The sequence below is a fragment of the Emys orbicularis genome, chromosome 7, assembly GCF_028017835.1.
Source record: "Emys orbicularis isolate rEmyOrb1 chromosome 7, rEmyOrb1.hap1, whole genome shotgun sequence".
NCBI lineage: Eukaryota > Metazoa > Chordata > Testudines > Emydidae > Emys > Emys orbicularis.
In genome coordinates this window covers 29,112,389-29,140,240 of record NC_088689.1, presented here as the reverse complement: position 1 = coordinate 29,140,240, position 27,852 = coordinate 29,112,389, and the positions used below count along the sequence as shown (strand labels likewise).

The 27,852-nt window shown below is 40.1% G+C and overlaps 1 protein-coding gene across 1 annotated transcript in view; it reads right to left on the bottom strand.

Annotated features, from left to right (window-relative positions):
- Positions 1 to 27,852, bottom strand: part of INPP5A (inositol polyphosphate-5-phosphatase A) — a 278,978-nt gene that overhangs the window by 17,045 nt on the left and 234,081 nt on the right. The window contains exon 10 of the mRNA XM_065407974.1: positions 18,718 to 18,791. Coding sequence (XP_065264046.1) covers positions 18,718 to 18,791 — 74 coding nt within the window. The remainder of the gene's footprint in view (positions 1 to 18,717; positions 18,792 to 27,852) is intronic.

Sequence of the window (27,852 nt, the reverse complement as noted above, 5' to 3'; positions counted from 1 at the left end):
ATCCCTCCCCCTCTTTGTTCCTAATTTTAAATGGCGCCACACCTCTTTAAAGTAAATTGCAGAAGGAACTTCTTTCCATGTAGTGTGGTTTTAAACAGTTCCTTACCAACTCCAAAAGAGCCTCTTTCCACTTTGGAAATGAATGGAGCAGTGGCATCAGCTACCTTGGTTTGATTTTTGGTATGAGAAGGGGGACACAGGCTAAGAATACCCTTTTGTAATAGATCATAATTGTTTCTAGGCTGAGATCAGGGCCTTTCTTTTCTCATTCCCGCTGCGGGAGCTGTTTCTTTGTTCCACCCTCAGGCGGGTCTACAAGGTTCCAGAATGTTTTGTGGGAATTGACTGATCAAGCATTGAGGTACTCTATTGATGGTTTAAGGTCATTCATTAATATTTACAAGGAGTTTTATGATGCTTGGATGAAGGTGCCTTAGAAGTGCAAATATTATTTATTGTTATTGTTATTATTTGGTGGAAACTGCACAAAGCCATCCTATCTTGGATAAAACCAATGAGCTGCAAAGACACCTGATAAACTCCAATATCATTTTTGACCTTGCTCTAACATTCATTAAATCCTCATTTCATGGGCGAATAGGATCGAAGTTCACCAATGAGGTGATGTGCTCAGAGCCAAGAGATGGGTGAGTCACCATATTAATTGACTCCACTGGATGCTACAAGAGTAATAGTTACTGGTTCCTTGGCAGTAGGTTGATTTTTATGATCTGGGGCCCTGTGGGAAAATTTGGTGAGGACTCTGGGAAGCAAAAGCAGCCTATCAAGTAATAAACCTTCTAGCCTTATGAAGCAGGGCAGCATTTGGGAAGTACAATGGCACTGACAGGGTTTCAATGCAAAAGGCAAAGTTGGAATTTGCTGGACTGCCTCTGGAGGAGGGAAAAAACAACTGAATGTATTTAAAAATGACCTTGCTTCATATGGCACAGAGCTGGTTCACCCTGCTGCAGTCTGAGTTAAAACAGAAAACATAATATGTCATTGTGTGAAAGCCATGAGAATAAGGCCAAACATATTAGGGAAAAAGTTAATGGGACAATATATAAGGGTAGAAAATACGTGAGACTAAACAGGTTTCTGGAAGAACATCTGACTAGAGCTAAAGAGAATTCCAAAGGCAAAACATTCTTCTAGAAATTAATGGGATTCAACCTGTCATTCTTGGTTAGAGGTGTCAAAGCCAAGATATTGTCAATGCAGAGAGTCTGCTTGAGAAAAAAAATCACATAGAGGATATCTGAGCTACAAAACATATGTCCAACTAGTAAATTACATGACAGCCTAATGCAATGACAAACAAGAATAGGTCACTTTAAGAGAATGATTAATACATGAGATTACTGTGCATGCAGACTTATCTGAAAGCAAACCTTGTAGGTGGGTGTGAACCCCTGGTAAAGTCAGCTCCTATCTCTGCCATACTACATCTACAAGAATAATTATAATAATTAATGGAGAGAGGTGATAAAGTTAACAATTGCCCACCTGTATCTTGGCTAACCACAACGTCCTTATTTCTTTTTCACACCTACCACCTTTTCCCAATGATTAAGGACTACCAAAGACCCTTTTCCAGCCTCACATTGAGCTGCTTGTTTGCTTATGGCCAGGCTGTTCAGGCAGTGACTGACAGAGCTTGCAGACTTTAAAATTCTGAATTGTATTTGGTCTCTGGTGGTTAGTGTTGCTACGGGCTACATTAGATTACAAAGTGTAATGAGATAAAACCATGAATATTCACTATTTAAAGCAAATGGATCAAAACTTGAGAATATAGAGATGAGTGAAGGATTCTTTTAAAAATACAAATTTAGAAAATCTCTACTCATTCTAGTTAGGGAAGTGAGGTTGTAAAGGGCCTAATGAATGTCATGAAATCTGTGGTTTCCCAGGAGGCTTTGATTCTCTCTCTCCCCCCTCCCTTTGTGTGTGTGTGTGTGTGTGGGTGTGTGTGTGGGTGTGGGTGGGTGGACTCTACAGGGATCTAGGAAGGGCTGCTGCTGAAGGCAGAATAGATGCTCCTCCTCTTCTTACCAACAGGGAAGGATAAATACCGGGTGGGAGTGGAAAGGAGTAAACTGAAATTGCCTAAATCTGTTTGGGGAGAGAGAAGGTGTCATTGCCTACTACGTAAGGATTATATAGGAAATTAGGCTCAGATTCAGCAAAGCACTTAAGCACATGTTTAACTTTAAGCATATCAAGATAAGTACATAGTAAGTGTACTGCTGAACAAGGATGAGATTATTCACATGCTTAAAGTTAAGCATATGCTTAAATGCATCACTGTCTTGATCTGAGTTTATTTTCCTGCATGACTGTCTAATGACCATGTACACCTTCTCCCTTAACTGGATAACAAGGGATAATATGAAGACTTCCTATAACAGCAAGCAGGCATGTGGTCTCAAATGAAATCATGGTTTTACACTGGAGAAGAGCAATAGTTACTTTTTTTCAGTTCACAAGTAAGACTCTAGACATGCTATTTTCAGAAGTGATAAGTGAAAAGTTCAAAAGTTATTTTGAAAGCTTTCCCATATGCAGAGCTGACTGGAGAAAGTGGAAGCTAATGGCCACTAGCCCAGTGCATTGCAAGACCTTTCAGAATTTGGTCATCCAACTGCATATTAAATATCATGAAATAGTGTTGCCTTAATAACTGTTGACAAGACAGCTACAAATTACATTTGACTCCATGTATAATTACTGTGTTATAAATGAATACAATTATGCTGTACATCCATCACAATAAATGTATAATTTAAAAAAGCATTAATATGTTTATGTGAGAGCCCAAAATTTCAGTTTAGAGTGCACACTTTTAAATATTAAAGAAAAGTGAGGTACTGTTTTAAAATGAAACAAACAAAAATCCATAGTTCAAATTGTGGACTAAATGTCTGCAATGTTTAATGAAAAACAAACAAACCCATAGTCATATCTGACGTAGAAGTACTATGGAACAGATTAACATATTTTTCTGCAATCCTGTTAGAAGCCAAAAACCATTTTAAAGAAAAATAAACATTTAAATTCTCAGTTGAGACATCTTAAGCCAAGTTTCAGCCCATAGCAAATTTGTATAGCTCATTATGAACCCTTGAAAAATGTAATTATTCTATAAATATATCTGAATTTCCTGGGTTTTTCTGGTTTAAACCAGATCGCTAAGATTACTTTAACTTAGTGTGGGCATGTTTTTATGCACAGTTATTTATCCCAATGGATTGTTAGCTTAACCAATTTCCCACAGAGGCTTTAAACAAAGTTACTCCCTCACTCTCCTCATAGACTTGTAGAGTATATAAGATATATGTTAAGGGGTGTGTGTGTATGTATGGGCATCAGCCTATTCTCAGTTTCCCACTAAACACCAAACGGTGAAAAGACAGCTGCATATCAATGCCCTTCTCTCTTCCAGGGGTGTCTAGACTTGGCAAATATAGTATTGCAGGGAAGGAGCCATCCAGTATTTCTATTTCTCTACGGATTTAACTGCACTGTTATTTAGAGATCAAACAGGAAACAATCAGTTTCAAAATGACTTTTAAATTATCATAAGATGTACTCTTATCAGAATAAGGAATGTTTTCATGTTATCAGGATTAGAAACCCCTTATATATGGTACTTATTAGAAAATCCAACTTTTACTCTTAACAACCATTAACACAATGAATAGAAAGATGATGACAAAAGTTTTAAATGCAAGTAGCTTTTCAAAAGCTAGTATTAAATACAAACTGCTTTTCCTTCCGTGACTTGTGAATAATGACTCATGACATAGTATTTTCTTTCTCACAAGCGTTAAAAGCTCACACCTTATTAAATGTAGGCCACAATCAATTGAAAAGAGAAGCTAGCAGACTACAAAAGAGTGAACTGTTCATGATTCTTGCAGAGTATAATGAAATCAACAGCTACAAATATGGGAGGGGGGCTAAAAAGAGTATACATATTGCAACCCATATTAGTACTGTTGAGAGGGCAGGAACTTCTGGATACAGCACTACGTCATTAGGGGTCTGTACAGGGTGCCAGAATCAAGATGTCACAATTCATATTGGTATAATATCCATAAAAATCTCAAAACAGAGGAAATCGGGACATTTTGTAAATTAAACAATTTATATGTCAAAAAATGCTCAACCGCTTTGAAGAATAAATTAACCCTTTCTTGTCTGTTCAGACTATTCAGAAGCTTTTCACATTCAAACTGGTGTATTTTATCAAAAAGCACACAAAAGTATGCTTTTTTGTTTTTATTTGCATTTATTCATCGTTACTTTATTATTTTCCTAAATCCTAGAAAGCAGAAAAAGTAATACTTATCTACTATTTCTATATGGTTGCAAGATGTTGCAAAATAAGTCTTTCACTGACATTTATGAATATGTTGGAAGATTTTATGAATTACTAAGAAAATACAACTCGTCCTTCTCCTCTTTTTCCCTCCCTCTGAGAACCAAAACACATCATCATCTTCTCATTTTGTGTCCCAACATGTTTACTGTCTCCTGTACCTAAACAAGTCATCTTGACTCTTCTTGTCACACTGCTAGCACTTCATCACTGCAGTGTCATGCCTCTCTGGCTCCAGGACCACCACTAACATGGGAAAGCCAAATTCATCAGAAGGGTGTGCAGTGTTCATACTTGTCACGCCTGACCTGACTGATGACTTCTTGAGCGTAAGTGATATGAATTTACAGCTGTATTGCATTCTTTAAAATTAAACGCAAGACATGAGAATGTTACTTTCTTCAGTTGCCCTAAGTATATTCTTAGCTGCTAAGACCCAAACAATGTGATTCCCCTCCCCCCCAATTGGGAGCCAAAATTTCTGAGAAGCTATGACAAAAAAATCAAACCATATCTATACAGTGATTACTTGAAAATGCATTAATATAAGATGCTATAACTTTACAAAGGGAATATGAAAGTTTCAAACCAAGAGCTGCTTATATGCAGATTCATCCAAAATGCGCAGCATGGATTTGTGGGCTTTCTTAGTAACCATTTCATTAAATAAACACAACCCTCAGAAGGTCTAAAAACATATGTCCAAGACAATCATTCTTCCTTTACTCCCCTTGAAATTAAAAAAGAAGCACCACAGAGAAATTCAGAATGATGTCATTATCTCATATTTTACTAAGACACAAAAATATACATAGAAAATATGCTCACTAAAGATGCATACACTAAGATTATTACAACCAGAAGCAGGACTTGTTTAAACTTTCTAAGCAAGCTGGGGAATCTAAAAGAACTAGATCTGATGTATAACTATAAGTGCATGAACTCCACCCTTGAAAACATCAAAACTATTAAATGCTATTCTAGCAAAATAACATAATTCACATAATTTTTGCAGGTATAGACTCCAATTCACAATTAAATAGGAAAATATTATTGATCTACTGAGAACTATAACAAATGCTATTATTAATGAAAAACAATTCTGGTCATCCTCCTTATAAGAAAGCTTTGTTAATGAAACTTCACTAGAGAAATATCCTTGAACGTGAGATTGCTGTAGTACAAGAGGGTGTGCAGGCATTGTTGAGATTAATGTATATAGGGACCACTACACATTTCCATTGCTTAAGATTCACAATGGAGGTACTGGCAACAAGGTAACTGTAACTCAGGGCTTGCTTCTTAGAAGAGATATTTTTTTCTCTGTCTCACATGCTTGTGTCCATTGCCAGAATATCTAGGCACCATGAGAGAGATGAAATGGGTCAGTTGATGAGCAATAGCAGACGATTTTCTCAAGTCCTCTCATCTTGATTAGGGCTGTATTAACTTGGGTGCAATGGGAGACTGAATCTTGCTGGAAGGAAGATCTTGCTGGACAAACTGAAGCTGCCTTACTGACGGGGAGGTGTGTTTTACACTGCACTCCAAAAATGAGGAGGGCACCATAATCTTCAGTGGCAGGGAATTCTATAGCTGGAGGATCCTATACAAAAAAACATATTCTAACACCTGTGTGCTTTGTCCTGGGCTCCATTAGTTTTAGTGATACTGTGGACTAAAGAATTCCAGAAACTGTATGCTAAAAGGGGCAGCAGTAGTGATAGTCAGGTCCCAGATTACTGCAGGCTTTGTAGATTAGGAATAAGACCTTGAATTGGATTCAGTGTTGGATGAGAAACAAATAAAGCACACGCAACAATTGTATAGTATGTTTCCCCCTGTCAGGATTCATGCTGCTGTGTGTAGCACTGTAGTGTTATACTGGTTTAGACATACAGCTGTGCACTTAATTTGAATAAATGTATGTGCAAATCAAGTAATTGCATGAGCAAATGCCGAACAAACAAAGGGAGGAAATACAAGCGGTCTTAATTACTCTTTTAATTTTTTGATAGATGCTAAATGCAATATTAAATTTATTCACAAACATACAAGGGCCATATTCTACCATGAATCTTAGGCTAAAGCTTTCATTGACTTCAGTAGGACATGCACATTTGAGATTATTTGCAAACCTAAACAATGAACCATAATTAAAAACATAACACAGCACTCTCAATAGAATAAGTTTATATCCCTTACAAAAATGAGAGGGTAGAGTAAGGTTGCATCAGTAAGATAAATTTATGATCTTTTGGTTTGACAACTGGTGGAACAGCTAGAATTAAAATGCTAATCTTGAAAAAATTTTATTTGTAAAAACTGTAAAAAAAGATTAAGTACTATATAATTTAGTTAGTATTGTGTTTGAATGCCAAAATATAACAATGTTTCAGGCAATTAAAGCTCACACACACACACACACACATACACACACACACACACACACACACACACACACACACACAATACTATATGGGCAAAGTGCCATGGGATAAAAAAAGATGAAATACAAAGAATGCTAAAAATGTATCACTGGAATTTTGCTCTAACAAGGTTTTACTCCAATTGATAAATCCAAAGCTTTTATATTTAAGCATTTGTTATTGTAAAAGTTAATATATATGTGCTAACTAGTTTTTTTGAAATTCTTATTTAATGCTATCTTTACAATCTCTTACAACTTCTTTTTAAATTAAAATGCTCATTTATTAAGCACATAAGCCTGAAACAAAAGTGTCTTTAGATCTTTTTCTCTCCATCTCCCCAGTGAAGAAAGCCTTTGTTTCTTGCATTTGTAGAACAAACTGATGTACCATACACTTTCCAGCTATGCATAGCAAGAAGCTTAAAGTAGTACTTTCTGAATTTACAGGGGTGGTTCCACTCTCTGTGGGTTAACTAAAAACATTAAAATTCAGTCCTACTGGCAGACATGACTCAACTGTCATTGTTTATCAAATCATGACATTTGCCATGAAGATTTAAAAGTGGGCAAATCAGATAAAAGGACTACTATTTTAGAAGAAGAGAAACAACAGAGGGAAAAAACTGCAAGAAAAGTAAAGTATGCCATCTAGTTGGGCCTTTTTGCTTGATGCTGATTGAGTGTAAAGGTCCTACTTGAAAAGAAGTTTTGATTGATTAAAAACTGGCTTTTTGCTTATCAAAACCTCTATGTCTGTATAGCACCTACCACATGTTGGACACTACTGCAATACAAATAATTAATAATACTAATAAACATAGTCCCATGTTTACTTCCATGAGTAAAGCTAGTACGATATGGCCTCTGGTAGCTCTACTAATATTGGATCCAAAATTTGCAGTCCTTATTCAGTCTTCACTCAGGCAAAACTTCCACTAATTTTAATGACTGCACAAAGACTGCAGGATTGAGCTCTTATTTATTGTTCAAAATTTATTTGGGATTGTTTTCTCATATAATCCAGAATAAAAAATAAAAAGACAGATGAAAGAAACACTCCTCATAATGAAAAGCTCTGTGCTGGTTGGGGCAGGGTACATGTGTGATTTCATCTCTAGTTTAACCTGTACAATTTTGGTCTTTTCACTTTTAATTATATTATTAGCGTTCTGGCTACAAAGAGAAAAATGCGTTTAGGAAATTTTGTTTGCTGGGAACCCATAATTCGTATCTCAGCCATGCATCAAATAAAATATTAGCTATGATTGCTTCCTGATTATTGTTTATTATTTTTAATCGCTGTCAAGCGATTAAAAAAATTAATTGCAATTAATCGTGCTGTTAAACAATAATAGAATACTATTTATATAAATATGTTTGGCTGTTTTCCACATTTTCAAATATATTGACATCAATTACAACACAGAATACAAAGTATATAGTGCTCACTTTATATTTATTTTTTATTATAAATATTTGTACTGTAAAAATAAAAAATAGTATTTTTCAATTCACTTAATACAAGTACTGTAGTGCAATCTCTTTACCATGAAAGTTGAACTTACAAATGTAGAATTATATACAAAAAATAACTGCATTCAGAAGGTGGGTAAAACACAGAGCAGTAGACATACAATTCTCCCCCAAGGAGTTCAGTTACAAATTTAATTAACATATTTTTTTTAACGAGCGTCATCAACATGGAAGCATGTCCTCTGGAATGGTGGCCAAAGCATGAAGGGGCATATGAATGTTTAGCATATCCGGTACATAAATACCTTGCAATGCCGGCTACAGAAGTGCCATGTGAACGTCTGTTCTCACTTTCAGGTGACATTGTAAATAAGAAGTGGGCAGCATTACGTCCCCTAAATGTAAACAAACTTGTTTGGCTTAGCGATTGGCTGAATAAGAAGTAGGACTGAGTGGACTTGAAGGCGCTAAAGTTTTACATTGTTTTGTTTTTGAGTGCAGTTACGTAACCAAAAAAAAAAAATCTACATTTGTAAGTTGCACTTTAACCATAAAGAGATTGGATTTTTTCTTTCTGAGGCCCCTCCAACATGCTATAAAAACATGCTATAAAAACCCCATGGCCCAGCTGTGCCACAGCAACTGTTTTTCTGCATATAATAGCCAGGACCAGCATTGGTCGGATTTGCTACCATCATCATCTTCCGGCAACTAACAGAAGTTACTAGATTACAGGCCCTGATATCTGCTGGGAGAGCAATACAGCGGTGCACAGACAATCCAGGAAGTTTTTGGAAAGTGTAGGGGACAATTTCCTGGTGCAAGTGCTGGAGGAACCAACAAGGGGCAGAGCTCTTCTTGACCTGCTGCTCACAAATGGAAGAATTAGTAGGGGAAGCAAAAGTGAATGGGAATTTAGGAGGCAGTGACCATGAGATGGTCGAGTTCAGGATCCTGACACAAGGAAGAAAGGAGAGCAGCAGAATACGGACTCTGGACTTCAGAAAAGCAGACTGACTTCCTCAGGGAACTGATGGGCAGGATCCCCTGGGAGACCAACATGAGGGGGAAAGGAGTCCAGGAGAGCTGGCTGTATTTTAAAGAATCCTTATTGAGGTTGCAGGAACAAACCATCCCAATGTGTAGAAAGAATAGTAAATATGTCAGGCGACCAGCTTGGCTTAACAGTGAAATCCTTGCTGATCTTAAACACAAAAAAGAAGCTTAGAAGAAGTGGAAGATTGTACAAATGACCAGGGAGGAGTATAAAAATATTGCTCAGGCATGCAGGAGTGAAATCAGGAAGGCCAAATCACACTTGGAGTTGCAGCTAGCAAGAGATGTTAAGTGTAACAAGAAGGGTTTCTTCAGGTATGTTAGCAACAAGAAGAAAGTCAAGGAAAGTGTGGGCCCCTTACTGAATGAGGGAGGCAACCTAGTGACAGAGGATGTGGAAAAAGCCAATATACTCAATGCTTTTTTTGCCTCTGTCTTCATGAACAAAGTCAGCTCCCAGACTACTGCACTGGGCAGCACAGGATGGGGAGGAGGTGAGCAGCCTTCCATGGAGAAAGAAGTGGTTTGGGACTATTTTAAAAAGCTGGACGAGCACAAGTCCATGGGGCTGGATGCACTGCATCCAAGGGTGCTAAAGGAGTTGGAAGATGTGATTGCAGAGCCATTGGTCATTATCTTTGAAAACTCCTGGCAATCGGGGGAGGTCCCAGATGACTGGAAAAAGGCTATTGTAGTGCCCATCTTTAAAAAAGGGGAGGAGGAGGATCCGGGGAACTACAGGCCAGTCAGCCTCACCTCAGTCCCTGGAAAAATCATGGAGCAGGTCCTCAAGGAATCAATTCTGAAGCACTTAGAGGAGAGGAAAGTGATCAGGAACAGTCAGCATGGATTCACCAAGGCAGGGCCGGCTCTGGCTTTTTTGCCGCCCCAGGCAAAAAAGCCTCCCGCCGTCCCATCCCCCCCCCGGCAGGGGAGGGCGGCGAGCCCCGCCGGGGAGAGCGGAGCCCCGGCGGCCAGAGCGCCGGGGGGAGGGCGGCGAGCCCCACCGGGGCTCCGCTCTCCCTGGCGGCCAGAGCGCTGGGGGGAGCGTGGCGAGCCCGGCCGGGGCTCCGCTCTCCCCGGCGGCCAGAGGCTGCGCCGGGGGGAGGGCGGAGAGCCCCGCTGGGGCTCCGCTCTCCGCAGCGGCCAGAGGCTGCACCGGGGGGAGGGCGGAGAGCCCCACCGGGGCTCCGCTCTCCGCAGCGGCCAGAGGCAGCGCCGGGGGGAGGGCGGCGAGCCCAGTCGCGGCCCCGCTCTCGGGCCGGAGCGCCGCGCCGCCCCCCTCCAGGTGCCGCCCCAAGCACCAGCTTGGTGGGCTGGTGCCTGGAGCTGGCCCCGCACCAAGGGCAAGTCATGCCTGACTAACCTAATTGCCTTCTATGATGAGATAACTGGCTCTGTGGATGAGGGGAAAGCAGTGGACGTGTTATTCCTTGACTTTAGCAAAGCTTTTGATACGGTCTCCCACAGTATTCTTGCCGGCAAGTTAAAGAAGTATGAGCTGGATGAATGGACTATAAGGTGGACAGAAAGCTGGCTAGATCGTCGGGCTCAACGGGTAGTGATCAATGGCTCCATGTCTAGTTGGCAGCCGGTATCAAGCGGAGTCCCCCAAGGGTCGGTCCTGGGGCCAGTTTTGTTCAATATCCCCCCACCTCCTATCTGTCCCCCCCGGGACTCCTGCCTCATCCAACTCCCCCGTTCCCTGACGGCCCCCTCTGGGACTCCTGCCCTATCCACACACCCCCACTCTCTGTTCCCTGACCGCTCCCAGACCCCTGCTGCCCCATCCAACCCCATCTCTCATTCCTGATGGCCCCCCCGGGACTCCTGCCCCATCCAACCCCCCCTTCTCCCTGTCCCCTGACTGCCCCCAGAACCCCTGCCCCTGACTGCCCTCTGCCGCACCATCCAATGCCCCCTCCTTCCTGACTGTCCCCCCGGGACCCCTGCCCCATTCAATCCCCTATTCCCCCCCTGACCCCATCCACACCCCCACCCACTGATCACCACCCCAAACTCCTCTGCCCTCTATCCAACCCCGTCCCTGCTCCATGCCCTCTTACTGCGCTGCTTGGAGCACTGGCGGCTGGTGGCACTACAGCTGCGTCGCCTGGCTGGAGCCGGGCCACGCTGCCGCCACCACCATACAGCACAGAGCACTGGGTCAGGCCGGGTTCTGCAGCTGCGCTGCCCCAGGAGCTCACAGCCCCACCACCCAGAGCATTGCGCCAGTGGTGGAGCGAGCGAGCTGAGGCTGCGGGGGATGGGGGACAGCAGGGGAGGGGCCGGGGGCAAACCTCCCGGGCCAGGAGCTCAGGGCCGGGCAGGACGATCTCGTGGGCCAGATGTGGCCCGCAGGCCATAGTTTGCCCACGCCTGTACTAAGTGCACTAGAAACCAACTTTGGTGATAACCCTGTCTCATGGGAGGAATTCAGAGAGACAGTACAAAAAACTGCAACTTATGTCCTTGGATGGAAGAAAAGGGCTCACCATGACTGGTTTGATGAAAATGATGAGGAAATCACAGTACTCTTGAAAGAAAAAAATTAGTCTTTCCAAACCTGGCAAAAAAAGATACCCAGTCCACCTCAAAGAGAGACAGATTTAAACACCTGCAAAGCAAGGCACAAAGGCAACTACTCTTGATACAAGATAAATGGTAGGAGAAGGTAGCAGAAGACACTCAAATGTATGCAGAAACAAATGAAACAAAGAAGTTCTCTGATTTCTTGAAGCTAGTCTATGGACTTTCAAAGGTGGGCTCACTCACAGGTTCACTCATGATGGCTGATGGCAGGACAGTCATCAAAGACAAACATGGCATGGAACAGAGATGGGTTGAACATTTCAGCCAACTACTGAACAGACCCATCCTCAGTTGAAACAAGTGCTATTAATCAGATACTTCAAAAAGCCTATTCAACACCATCTTGACTCACCACCCTCACTTGAAGAAATAGAAAAGGCAATCAGTTTGATGAGCTCAGGAAAGTCCTCGGGCAGAGATGGAAAACTGGCAGAAATATATCAATCTGCTGGTCCAAAGGTGGTAACAACACTGCAGAAGATCCTTACTGACATCTGGGACAACAAAGAAATGCCACAAGACTTCAAAGATGCTACAATTATTCCTTTATTTAAAAATAAAGGCAACAAAATGGTCTGTGATAACTACAGTGGAATATTTCTCCTATCTGTCGCTGGAGAAATCTTTGCTTGTGTCCTCCTGAACCGACTGATTTAATCTGTCTCAGAAGTCAATCTACCTGACACTCAGTGCGGATTCAGACCTGGTCATAGCACCATAGACATGATTTTCAGTATCAGGCAAATACAAGAAAAACGTAGTGAACAAAACATGAATCTGTTCAGTGTTTTCACTGATCTGACAAAAGCATTTGATACAGTCAATAGAGAAGGATTATGGATGATCCTCAGCAAATTTGGTTGCCCACCAAAACTGGTAAAGATCATTCGCTTATTTCATGAGGAGATGCAAGGTCAGGTACTTTTTAATGGAGATCTCACTGACTCCTTTCCCATTTCAAATGGAGTCAAACAAGGCTCTGTCCTTGCTCCTGTATTGTTCAACCTCTTCTTCACCCAAGTTCTCAGCCATGTTACAAATGGGCTCAACAGAGACATATACATCAGATACAGACACGACAGCTCAGTCTTCAGTCATCTTTGCGGATGATTGTGCCCTCCTAGAACACAGAGAGGGAGATCTCCAATGTATCATAAGTCACTTCGCTGAAGCACCAAAACTGTTTGGCCTCACAATCAGCCTGGAGAAAACTGTGGTGTTGCACCAATTATCTTCACTGCTTCATGCAATATCCCCTAGCATATCCATTAATGGAATCCAACTAAAGCAAGTTGACAGTTTTACCTATCTCGGCAACAACATCTCCAATGATGGACTCTTGACAAAGAGATCATGAATAGGATACAGAAAGCTTCTCATTTATTAGGAAAGCTACATAGCAAAGTCCTGAAATCGCACAACATAACCCTCTCAACAAAAACAAAACTTCATAATGCTTTTGTGCTCACATCTCTCCTCTACAGCTGTGAGACCAGGACACCATACAAATGGCATATCAAACAGCTAGAGGCCTTCCATAGGAGGTCTCTGCGTGCCATTATGGGGATCCGCTGGCAGGACAAAATTACCAATCTGGAGGTTCCCCAACAGACAAATGCCATAAGCATCGAGGCCATGCTGATAAAAGCCCAACTACGCTGGGTTGGACACATTAGGATGTCTGAACATCGACTCCCCAGAAAAATTTTCTATGGAGAATTGGCACAAGGACATTGGAATTAAAGCTGCCTCAGAAAGCGCTACAAGGAAAGCATCAAGAACAGCATACACTTTGGTGCATTAAAAAACCGGATGATCTTGAGAAGGCTGCGTTAAATAGATCAGCCTGGCAACACACAACACTCAGAGCTTTTCAAGCCTTTGAAGAGGACAGAAATAATCGATTGTTAGCTGCAAGGGAAATGCATCATACTACTGCTATAGCTACCAAGACGCTCACCAATGACTTTGTTTGTCCAATATGCTCACGAGCATGCGTGTCATGCTTTGGACTTCAGAGTCACGCCAGAATCCACAAAAAGAGATAGCATGAAAATGTCATTGTCGAACCGATGGACTACACACACACACAAACAAGCTGCTACGCCTTCACCTTCCTATTCTTGTACATAAAATTTTTCCATGTTCTTAATGCTCCTGTTCACCGCAGACCACTTTCTAGCACCATTTTCCTAGATACAAAGATAATATATCATTGCCTATCAGGGGTTAATTTATATTACATATAGAAACATTAAAAGAACATTATTAAGGTTGCAAAGTCAACCATTCAAAAGTTAGAAAATGGCAGAATTAAGGTTGTCTGTGCATATGCATTATGATACAGTCTTTATTTACATGATCAAGTACTATTTTTTTCACTGCAAGCACAGACTGGACATTGCTCACTTAATGAGCAACGAGTCAATATTTTGTTTTCTTCACATTGTTCAATGTACAGCCCTAAATCATATTTACTGCACACTATTTATACCTTGCTCTGAAGACAGAATTATTATAATTTCCTCATGGCTTTCCTATGGTGCTCAGCACTATAGTATCTGAGTGCTATAAAAACACTATTTTATTTTCACAACACCCCTGTGAGATGAGAGGGTGCTATTATTATGCCCATTTTGCAAAGAGGAAGTTGAGGCACGGAGACATTAAAGTTAAAAGAATCCACTAATTTTGGATGCCCAAATTGAGACACCTATAGTCTGATTCTTCAGAGTATTTAGCATTATATAGTACTTTGTATATTCTAAGCACAGCTCCCATTGACTTCAGTTGCAGGTTTGAGTGCTCAGCACTTCTGCAAATCAGGATTAAACGAGGCACCCAGAAAATGAGGATCACACAATTAGTGACCATCTGTGAAAAGTTTGGTTTAAATGACAGTATCACAGAGGAATACCATGGCAGAGGCAGGGACAGAATCCAGTTGCCCAGAGCACCATTCAACTATCTCAACCACAAGACCATCCTTTCTCTTTCTGCAATCCTCTGCTCATTCAGTACACACTTTCCAACTGCTACAACACATGACGCATTGGTCCTACAGACAACAATCTCCTTCACTATACACTACGAATTCATCCTCAGATCTGGTCCATCCTGTGCACTATATCAGGCCTGTATCCTGTGGAAAAACTAGGATGTGATCATGTAATTAAAGACTGCATCATAATGCATACACCCAAAGGGGCTGAATTAAGGTTGCACAGACATTTCCTAACTTCTGTGTGCTTGACTTTGCAATCTTAAGAATGTTCTGTTAACATAGTTTTTTCTGAATAGTTTCTTAGTTTTTTTTTTTTTAAAAAAGAAACTGAAAAAAAAATTCCATGATGTGGCATCATATTGACACCTGCATGTGTCATCAGCAAGGTTGGAACCTTTGGATTCACTACACTGACCTCTGTCATTTTAACTAACAGAGTAACTGATAGCAGTAGTACGTTGCCATCCTCTACATGGATTAGCACTAGAGGGGCATGGGATACTTTGCCAAGGTGTTTCATAGATATTTGTTGACAACAGAGGAATGGTGAGACTCAGGAATCTTGGCCTCCATTCCAGGCTATGGAGGGGAGTATGATCAAGTGGGCATAGACTCTTCTGCCCATCTGCGCTAAGCATGACTCCTTCTGCCCTGTCCCCTCCCCACCCCTGGCTCCTTGTTCCAGTCCCAAGTCTCCACTCCTCAGGCTTCTCATCCTAGTTTCAGTCTCCTTGCCCACTAAGTCTTAGTCTCATCTCTCCAGAATCCCCATCTCATCTCCTCCCAAGTCCCAGTCTCCTTGCCCAGCCAATTTCAATTTCCCCCCTTCTGCTTCCTCACCTGATCTTTCTCCCTCCCCACACTCCCGTTCTTAATTCCCACTGGCTTCTATACTAATCTTCCTCTCCAGGATCCACATCCAATTTTGAGATTCGCATCCATCCCCAGGCCCCCTGAATCTTTGTCTCAGTCTATCCGCCTGGCTAACGCCAGTTCTTTCCCTGCACCTCAGTTCCTTATCAGAACTATCAGATCTATTTCCCCTCCCCGACCATGTCCTTCTCGAAACCCCAATGGTTCTCTGTCCTGGTCTCCTTGCCCAGCCAGTACCCATTCTCTCCCAGGATTCTCATTTAATCTTAGTCTCCCCTTAAAATACTTAAAATTTCCCTCCCCAACTCCCAGTCCCAGTGTTCTTACCTACCCAGTCACAGTCCCTTTCAGCTCTCGGACTTAGTCTCCTTTCCCAACCAGCCCCAGTTTCCCCACATACCCAGCTCCCAGGGTCCTTGCCACATCAGTCCCAGTCTCCTCTTTCAACTCCCATTTGCCCTCTCCCCCTCTGCTATCTTCTAGTCCCAGTCTCCCTGTAAACTCCTTGCCCCAATCTACTCCTGCCCTGCGGGTCCAGCTTGTATCACCTCTGCATGTGAATCAGACTGCTTCCTCTTCCATGCAGCCTGGGCCCAGTGGTGGGGGAAGGGGCACTGCCAGCACAGGAGACAGTACCCATGTTCTCAATTCAGGTCCCCAGACCAAGAATTGCCAGTAGCTGCCCAGAGCTGCCATTGCAGGGAAAGTTCTACTCAGGCTGGGGCTGGGGCATGTCCAGTGCAAATGGAATCTTTGGGGAATTTAGCTGCTAAAATTGAAGAAGTCTCTACTGAGAATGTGTGAACTCAAGATTTTTCAAAGGTGTACAACTTGGCCAAATGTAGGCTGCTTTTCTTGGGCACAGTAAAATGCACATCCCTGACAAAATGCTATGCCCTGCCAAATTTCAAAGCCCTGATTCAAAGTAGGGGGGTGCTAGAAAAGGTCTCAAAATTTTTTTAATATGGGCAAATCAACAATTTTCCCTAGCTTTGTTCTGAGAAATGGCTGAACAACTTTGGCTGAAATTTTCCCAAGACTTTAGCGTGATGGAAATATGCAATGTGGAAAATATCTGCCTAAACAGATAAAATTTGGCGAAGTTGTTATATGTAAGTGAAAACAGGGTCTTAAATGTGAAATAACCTTAACAGGCAGTTCTACCAGCTGTGCCTATAATGAAGTGCCATACTACCTGCTCTTGGAGGCTCGAGGCTCTTTTTTCTAGGAGTAGCATAGTGCTGCAGTTATGTCACTGATACTGGTGGTAGTGGCTGGACTTTAAGCTATATATGTAATTTTATGTACACCTCTACCCCGATATAAGGCGACCCGATATAACACGAATTCGGATATAACGCGGTAAAGCAGTGCTCCGGGGGGGCGGGGCTGCGCACTCCGGCGGATCAAACCAAGTTCGATATAACGCGGTTTCACCTATAACGCGGTAAGATTTTTTGGCTCCCGAGGACAGCGTTATATCGAGGTAGAGGTGTATTAATAATTCGTATATTCAGAAATACTGAGGCCAAACCTGAAAATTAATGCAGTGTATGTTAGAACATGTTATCACATATACTGAGCCTAATCTGCCATTACTAAATAAGCCAACTACAACTTCTTACAAGACAGTGCTAATATTGGTGAAATTCCGTGCTAGTCTATATCCTGGTAACAAATCCATCTGCCCTCCCCCTCCCTGACCAGGTACATAGCTAATGAAATACACTTGGAGATTTACACAGTACTGGTCTTCTGTTATCATACTCAATCAATAAGAACAATTTAGAGCAGTGGTAACCTCTTCATGCATACTTCCATTGTCCCTAGGGATCAATATACTCAGTATCACAGCTGGCTGGTGAGAAGTAACGAGACTATGATAACAAAAAGGCAAGCTTTCCAATTTTTTTCTCATATTGTGCCAAAACCTCACACTTTTGTGTCTACCCCAATGGAAAAAAAAACCTAGTTACACATACAACAACACTGTATTTGATTTTACAGGACTCTGCCTCATACAAATTATAGCATCTTCTCTCTGACTTCTTGCTCCTCAACTCTAGCTTTCTTTGTGATACTATTTTCCCTTTCTTCAAAGCAACTGTACTAGACATGCGAGAGTTGAGCTCTCCTTTCTTGAAACAGAGTCACAGATATTTAGAAATGGCTCAAAGTTTTCTTGGATTTCTCCAGAATAGTATTGTCATTTTAAAAATTCTTGGTTTTTGTTTGTTTATGGTTGATGCTTAATCACTGTTAAAATTATGGGGACATGATCAGGTTTAAAAAAATCACATTTATTTAAAAACCCCACATTTATTACCAGTCTTACTAACAATACTGGAGATTATAAAATTATTTCAATTTCTTTTAATCCTTCCTGATATTTATCTTTTAACTGAGCAATGAAATCAGACTAATCACTTTCACATTTTGTTCAAGTCAGTTTTTAGTTAGTGTCAATTTCCCCTCATGTACGGGTACTTTTCAAAGGTTTGAAGCCAAGATATATTTAGTTTTTGTTATGGTAAAATTTCTGAACAGTTTACTTGGGCTTAGTGCACAAAAATAGCTACAAACTGAAGTTCTACAAACAAGTGTATGTTAGAAGGCACTCTAGTTTATTACAGTGTTCTGAAATCGACTACACAAATATGGGACCAGTTGAATCCAGATGATGGGATATTTATAGACAGTAGAGCACTAGCAGCATGCAACCTGTAAGGAGTCACTATTCATACTGGTAACTGAGGGGATACAGGAAGAGCTGTAAAACTTTATGGCAGGAACAAAATATATATGTATATATACACAGAATCACATACATACACTCTCTTGCACTAATAACAATTACATTTTAGCCATCAATTAAATAAGTGGACTGTATATGTATCTTACCTGGGTGGAAATGAGATGTCCAGTTCATACAATTTATCTTTAAAGACAGACAGCTCTTTGTCAAATTCTAAAAGCTATAAAAAATAAAATAGAATTAAACAACTTGTTTTCTTTATCAAACTGCAATCATTTAAATTTTTTTTGGTATTACTGTATGATTTAATGATCACATACTTTAGTAATATATCTTATTTGGAGCATACATCCTTACAGAAGAAATGCCAGTACTAGGTCAATGTAAAACACTTCAATATTCTGATGAAAAGGCACTCTATCAAAAAAAATAAAATCCTTCTTCATGATCTCAGTGAAACAGGTAACTTTTGCTCTTTAAACAGAGCTACCTCATGCACATTTACTATTTCAAGATTAGTTTAGATTTTCAAATTTCATTAGCAATCTTTTCAGAGATAAAACTGATTAACACCTTTAAAAATGCATAGCAAATTGATATACTAATCAAGCCACAAAATATGTCAGCAAAAGTACAATATAAGATATCTTTAACCCGGATAAGAGGGTACAGCAAACACAAGGATGGGCAAATCATTCCTCCTAAACAAAGGAAAGCAATATTTTTGTATAACTATTTTTGTGCAGTATAGGTTAGATGGCAGAAAGAGGTTTGTGTGCCAGAGGCACTACATAATATTTAACAGACACATTTATAAGCCTAGGTTTAATGTACTGTTTATATAAGTCCTTGCCAAATTTATTTTCCTTTAGACCACTGTAAAGAAAATAATATCTGTAGTCTTTTATTCATAAACACAAACCTGTGAATAAAAGTCAATGATAATAGTCTGTGTTAAACCAATAACCATCCTGATGGACATAAACAACCTTATTTCAGAACCAGAGTTGGTGTTAAATCTGACATGCAAGTGAATTAGTGAGTAAAAAAAGCTCATAATCTGCACTGTTACTGACCATCGCTCTGAGTAAGTGCCACTTTCTATTTTGACAAGCTTGTCATCAAAATAGCACCCTTTATGATGGCTGTGTGTTTACCCACTGTTCACTAATAATTAATCATGTCCCATCTCACAGCTGTGCTGATACCATTGTATGAATGGCAGAGGTTCCGAAAGAAATTAGATTGTGTCCCTCTTTCCTCTCTGCCACCTCATAAATCATTCCTGAAATGTGCAATTAGCAGCTACTTGTTCACATTAATTATCTGTGTGAAAAGCAGCTACCTGAACCACCTGCATTGCTGATTAGCTACCTCCCTGTGGTCCACCTATTTTTCCTTCAATGTTGCCTAGAATCTGTTTATGTATCTATCTACATGTACACATGTGGACATGAAAGCATTAGTAACTCCATGTTTTTGTGTTTCTATTCACCAATTTGTACAATGGTATGTTGAGAAACATGTCACAACAAATGCCATTTTGAGACACTTTGTACAAGTTTTAATATTTGGACAAATCTCTAGACACACAGTTATCCATTTTTATACATGATTTTTGGAAGAATGTTTACAAATGTGTGTGTGTGAATTTACAGTACATACATAAATATGGGGCCTAAACCTGTAAACTCTATGCATGTTAAGTAACTTTTCTCATATGAGTAGTCTCATTGACTTCATGGGCCTAACTATGCCGGTAAAATTACTCAACATGCATGTTTGCAGGATCAAATCCTATATTTAAGTATGTACAGATGTGTTATATCTATCTAATCTATCTATCTGTACAGTATATACACACCCACACCTACATACATTGTTAACAGCTTTTGCTTGCTCCAAAATAGCCAGATCATCAGTGACACTAATTACTAAATTTGAATCCAATTTAAAGAACCAAACCAACCAACCAACACCCCTCCCAAATGGTAACCAGAAAATCCCTTCAAAAAATGTATGTTTTACAGAATTTCATTTTCTACTTTTCTCCAATAAAATCATAATATAAGGAAAAAAACCGTTGGGAGGAAAGAGGGTTACTATTGAAGTCTGAAGAATGAAAAGACTGAGTAAATGAACAATGCTGAGGATGTTAAATAACTGCATTGTCCTCTCATATTGATTCAACTTCAAATTCTAAACTTTATATATCCAGATTATTTTTGTTATGATATTTGTGAACTGACTGGAGGCCAAAGTCTAGAGGATTAAGTGGTTAGACACATAGGTAAGAGCTACTTCTCAGTAACATCTGAAGAGATCTCTGGTGTTTTTATGTACTGTTGGTGGTTGCTTGTTTAGTTATGTGCTATGTACTGCAGATGAGCTGCTGACATTGCTGTGATTCAGATGACTGATAGCAGGAACAAGAATGTATTGTACACTAGAGGCTCTATGCATCTCCCGAGTTTGAACAAGCAGTGATATGTCTTTAAAGTTAACAATAAAAGCAAAAACTAATGACAACGTGGTGGGATGCAAACGAACAACTTGGTTGCTAAAATATTATTAAGAAATGTTTGGAGATTGCTTAGAACAGCTGGGGAAGACTCAACTGCAAAAGAAAACGCAGTTTAAAAGGCACATTTTTACTTCAATGAATTATTTCTGGATGCAGTAATACCTTTCTGCATTTGAATTATGTTAAACAAATTTATTCATTTAATGAAATTACTTATTTTTCTCTAGGTGCTTACTAGAGAAAGCCCACATTTCTTCTACTCTGTCTCCAATATTCACACCTTTATGCTCGAGCAGTGTCCCCCAATAGCAAATAGCTGCTTTGGATACTCCTGGTCTGTGGAAGAGGATGACAGTGTGTTCAATATATTCATGAATTTCTTGTGGGAACTCTACTTGGGCTTCTCTCTTCTTTGTCAGGTACCCACTGCAGACAAAGATGTGTGTAGTGTATATTTCAGATTTTGTAGTGTTTTTATTTTTAGCAAATTATAACTGATTTTTTAGGAGTAAAACTGTTGTAAGTGGTGTTTTTCCTTGAATTATATAAAAGCCTGGTCCCTTTCCAAGTTCTTTGCTCCAAAGAGTAAGCTGCCAGTTAATGAAAGACTGTAGAGCTCAACAGACCCCAGACAAAACTTTAAACACTGCAAACCACTGTAATAGCTTAAATCCAACTCAGTAAGAGAAAGGGATGGATTTGGAGCAGGGCATCTTTTTGTTCTGTGTTTGTACTATGCCTAGAACAATGGGGTCCTGGCCCATGGCTGGGGCTTCTAGGTTCTACTGTAATATAAATAATAATTATTATTAATAATAATTAGGGGCACAACCCTCTGAGTGCTGAGTGCCTTTAATGTCATTGGGAACTGGGCCCCTATTTTTAATTATTTATCTCTGTATTTTAAAAGGATGAACCAGTTATATTGCTATGCACAATGATTCTGAGGATGATCATAGTTGTTTTCATATGGTGCATTAAATGGTGTTGTGAATAATTTCACTGCAGTAATAGTAACCTTTGTTTAAATAGCTTAGTTCATCCTACATGTTTTGAAGATGACAAAGAAATTCAATTGAAAGCCTGAAAATCAATATATTGTCCCATTTAATTTACTCATTGTAACATCATCCTTGAGAACCAAGCCCTTTAGGTGTTATATGGAGTGCTGGGGTAATTTGAGCAATTACAATGGGGTTTCAAGTACACCTCTACTCCGATATAAGGTGACCCGATATAACACGAATTTGGATATAACACGGTAAAGCAGTGCTCCGCGGGGGCGGGGCTGCACACTCCGGTGGATCAAAGCAAGTTTGATATAACGCGGTTTCACCTATAACGCGTTAAGATTTTTTGGCTCCTGAGGACAGCGTTATATTGAGGTAGAGGTGTATTATAGTTGGAAGCTGATACAGGGATGGCATGACACAGGCAGACAGTTTCATAGATAAGGTACGTTATTCCAAACAAACTTGACCTTATATACTTTATACATACGGTTGAAAGATACAGGGCAAATTCTCTACTGGTATAACTCCACTGAGAGCAAAGGAATTACGTAACAGAATATTTGGCCTACAAAGTCTAGTATGACTATTTAATCACAAGGTTTCTATAAGTTGGATGGTATAAACCATTCATGATAGATAATTTGCCTGTATTTTCCTAGCCTCATGTCCACTCACACATATACAAATGGACCTCAGTGAATATATACAGTATGCATATTTGTGCACACAGTAGATACACTGATGTATAAGTGTGAGATACAGCTCAGATTGTAGCACATCATGGTTTTTTGAATTGATAGATTTATGTGAGTTTGCAGTTTGGAGTTGCTGTACTTCCACTTAGCTTTCTTCTTGAGTCAAAATTCTGAGGTCCTGAATCAGTTTTTACATAATCCTTACTCAGGCAAACTCCCACTGACATATATACGGTGAGGAAATGAGTTAAAATTTAAGGACTGCAGAATTTGGGCCTTTATAATTAATCATTATTTTTGATGGGCCTTTTTGCAAGCACATAGGTGCTTCAATTACATGTTACATAAACATGATGTAACTAATAAATCTGCGCCAGTTTTTCACAATACTCATTTGCTTCCTTGTTGTAGCCACATTTCTTACCCTTTGTCTATTTGTGTCTTTAGACTGGAAACCCTACAGAATAGGGATGGTCTCCTTTTTGTATTTGTACCATGCCCAGCACAATGTGCAATCCTGATTGGGCCCTTCAGGTGTTACCATAACACAAATATTTACTGCTATTGCTAACATGGTGGACCACTTCATTTAAAAATGAAATACAGCCACTCATAAGGTAGAACATGGCAGATGTATAACAACATCAGAAACACTATATTATACTAATTGAGATTTTTTCAAAGAAATGATAGAGTCATTTTATATAAGATGGATATTATTATCAAAGTTAGAATTTGGCCAGGACAATAAAGAGAAGATCCCTAGTTTTGCAAACATTGCCGCGGGATTTTTACTGACCATGGTGTTCAGGTACTTGGGTTTAAGTCTTACTCAAAAAATGGTACAATCAAGATAAAGTCCTCAATCATCCCACACTGGGACAATGGTTAGAATGTGATTTAGAGGAAAGAACTCTACCTACTGACTTTTCCCTTCAGGTTTTCAATCAAAGGCTGTGTCTATACTACGAGTTAGGGGTGTGATTCCCAGCTCACGTGGGCATACTTATGCTAGCTCTCATCTGAGCTAGCACGCTAAAAATACTAATGTAGCTGTGATACCATGGGCAGCGGTGATATGGGTAGCCATTATGAGTGTGTACCCATGGAGTTCAGGTGGGTTTGTACTTGGTGCAGCTAGCCCATACTGATGCTGCCACTGCCTATGCTTCCATGGCTACACTACTATTTTTAATATGCTAATTCAGAGGACAGCATGAGTACATCTACGTGAACTGGGAATGACACCCGTAGTTCATAGTGTAGATGTAGTCTACAAATGGCCACAGCCTGACCTTGCTTAGTTAGTGAAATCTCACAAATTCGTAATCCAGTGCTAATTATATAACATTTGTCATGAAATATCTGGATGCGTACCATATTAGCCTCAATGATGACTAATTTAACCAACCATATGATTTTCATTTTATTATTATTATCTGTATTATTGCAGTGCTTAGGAGCCCCAGTTATGGACCAGGAGTCCATTGTGCTAGGCGTTGTGCAAATACAGAACAAAATGATCCCTGCCCCTTAAAGAGTTTACACTCTAAGTATTAGGCCTTGTCTACACTAGAGGCACAGCTGCACCGGTGTAGCTGTGCCACTGTAGTGTAGTTACTTACTACAGCAGCAGAACGGGTTCTACTGTCACTATAGTATATAGTAAATCCATCTCTCCTAGAGGTGGTAGCTAGGTTGTCAGAAGAATTCTTTCATTGACCTAGCATTGTCTACATCAGGATTTAGGATGGCTTAATTACATCGCATAGGGCGTGAAATTTTTCACAGCCCTGAGCGATGTAGTTAAGTCAACCTAACTCTGTAGTGTACAACAGCCCCAAGACAAGAGACAACAGAGTGGTACAGACAGATGGAGGGGGGAGTACAAGGAAACAATGAGACAATATTAATCAACATGAACTTGTGACTAATCTTTTTTTAAATATCACGATCAATACCACCATAAAAGCTTTATTCACATTGTAATAACTTATTTGTAAAAAAAAAAAAAATTGGCTTAAAGCAAATTATTTCTGGTTACTGGGTATAATGAAGCCTCTTCGAACTTAAGAACAGCTGGACATATTTCAACAGTGAAAAAAAAAGGGGGGGGGGCGAAGGAGAGGGACAAAATTTGCCCCTATAACATTTATAATTCAATAAGGTTATTGATAACAAGTGCACTTCTAAAGCATCATGGAACATCCAATGGGTGCTTCATTTCACTAACACATGCAAATGTTCAACGTACCCAAACAATTACTGGGCCCACTACTGATCTCCATACAAAACTTGCAGTAACTTCACTCAGAATTCTGCGTATAGAATGATGGCAGGGTTGAGTTCCCACAGTTTATTATAGTGGCACTGCTGCAGCTCTGAGTGTTGCCACTATAAACTACAGTTTCCATGGGTTTACCAGAGGGCTGTTAAAAGTGACTGTGTTAAAGCTTGGCATACTTGTTCAGAGTCCTGGAGAGAGGTGGGTTTTCTCTGTCCCCTCCTTTATAGCCTTTTCAAGTGGAACCAGTGTGGATCAGTCCCACGGTGGGTTGCAGAATCTGGGGAATGTGCACAGGAGTTGTATGCAGCAGAGCCCCACTCAGGTGCTCCCATGTACTACTGGGCAGCAGAGATATAGGGTTGGGCTAGGCTGGTGAATCCGTTGCTATGCAAATCCACTTGCTATTCCCTCTTATGGGGATGCAGTAGGAGAGTGTGGAGGGGTTGCAATTAGCTCTTTCAGTCCTGAAGCTGGTGTGCTGGCTGAAGAACAGCTCCCCTACAGCGGTTCAGGCTGTGCACTGGGACCAGGATTTTGGGCTAAGAGAGTATTTACATGGAATATTAAATTCAGAAATGATTTCACTTGAACATTTAAAATGACCAAAGAATTTTAACACAGCTTAGCTAGTTAAAGAAACCATGTCAATTTTGCTGGCTTAGGCTTAAGAGTAAAAAGGTACTGTGAAAAAGGTCAATGTCCACAGGGACACTGCTATGAGCTGCCTTGGCTAAAATCACAGAAGTATGAACCCTTTATAACAGGGCAACTTAATTCAGTCATTGGAGTAGAACAACGGCAATTACTCATCAAGACCTACAGACCAAAGTCAGAGCATTGTTAGATCAGAAGGTGATATTAGCAGCATTTATCAAATCCATCTGCAGCAACCACCAGAGAATTCACAGCTGTGAAAGGGAAATGAAGTTTCAGACCAAAAAAATAAAAAAAGGAGATGAGCACACAGAAACGACCTTAGAAAATTAAAATATGTGAAGTCTGGCCATTGTAACTCATGTAAAGTGCACACTCTTTAAAAGACTTGTGGAAAATATAAGCTTTACAATCAAGAGGGAAATATTTGGGGAGTGATTCTGCAGTCCTTTCTCAAACCAAACTGCCAATGACTTCAAACAAAGACTTGGGGAAATAGTGGTCTCTCTGACTCGGGTATAAAACTCTCAAACACAGATTTGTTTAATCTGTTTACAGCAGGTGTTTTTCTAACTAAGAGTCAGTAAGATTGTCTGTTACTCTACATTTTGAATCTTCTTTAAATTTCTTCCTCTTAAAAGAGAAAATATCACAAAACGGTAGCCAGCACTGAAGTGTGACAACATTTTTACAGGAAAAGGCTCTATAACTTATCTTGTAATGTTACTATTACATGTAAATGTTTATTAGCCACACTTTTTGTATATTACTATTGCAGTGGTAATACTATAGTTCAGGCTAAGCTGGGCCATTTCATAAAGGCCAAAATCAGACTTGAGCCCAAATCATCAACTTTCATCAAAATGCCATGGCAAGAGGATCATTAAGAAGTCATCAATTCTAACTCCCTGTGCTGTGGCAAGACCAAGTAAACTTAGACCATCCCTGACAGGTGTTTGTCAAACATGTTTTTAAAAATCTCCAATGATGAGGATTCCACAACATCCCTTGGAAGCCTATTCCCTTAAATAACCGTATAGTTAGAAAGTCGTTCCTAATATTTAACCAAAATCTCCTTTGCTGCAGATTAAGCCTATTACTTCTTGTCCTACTTTCAGTGGACACGGAGAACAATTGATCAGCATTGTCTTTATAACAGCCTTTAACATATTTGAAGACTATTACAAGGTCCCCCATCAGTTTTCTTTTCTCAAGACTAAACATGGTCAGTTTCTAACATTTCCTCTTAGGTCAGGTTTTCAAAACCCTTTATCATTTTTATTGCTCTCCTCTGGACTGCCTCCAGTTTATCCACATCTTTACTAAAGTGTGGCACCCAGAATTGGGCACAGTACTCCAGTAGAGGCCTCACCAGTGCCGAGCAGTACGGGACAATTATCTCCCATGGCTTACATATGACTCCTGTTAATACATCCCAGAATGTTATTAGCCTTTTTTGCAACTGCATCACATTGATGACACATACTCAATTTGTATCCATTATAACCCTCATATCCTTTCAGCAGTACTACCACCTAGCCAGTTACTCCCATTTTGTAGTTGTGCATTTGATTTTTCCTTCCTAAGTGTAGTACTTTGCACTTGTCTTTATTGAATGTCATCTTGTTGATTTCAGACCAATTCTCTAAATTTGTCGAAGTCATTTTGAATTCTAATCCTGTCCTCCAAAGCGCATGCAACCGTGCCAAGCCTGGTGCCATCAGCAATTTTTTTTTAAACATACTCTCCATTCCATTATCCATATCATTAATGAAATTACTCAATAGTTTCAGACCCAGGATTGAGGCCTGCAGGACCTCTCTAGATATGCGCTCCCAGTTTGACAGTGAACCATTGATACTTACACTTTGAGTACTGTCTTTCAGACAGTTATGCCCCCACCTAATAATAATTTCATCTAGACCATATTTCCCTAGTTTACTCATGAGAATGTTGTGGAATTGTGTCAAAAGCCTTACTAAAATGAAGATACATCATGTCCACTGCTTCCACCCGCCCGCTCCCTCCCGCCCATGCACTAGGCCAGTAACCCTGTAAAAGAAGGAAATTAGGTTGCTGTGGCATGATTTGTTCTTGACAAATCCATG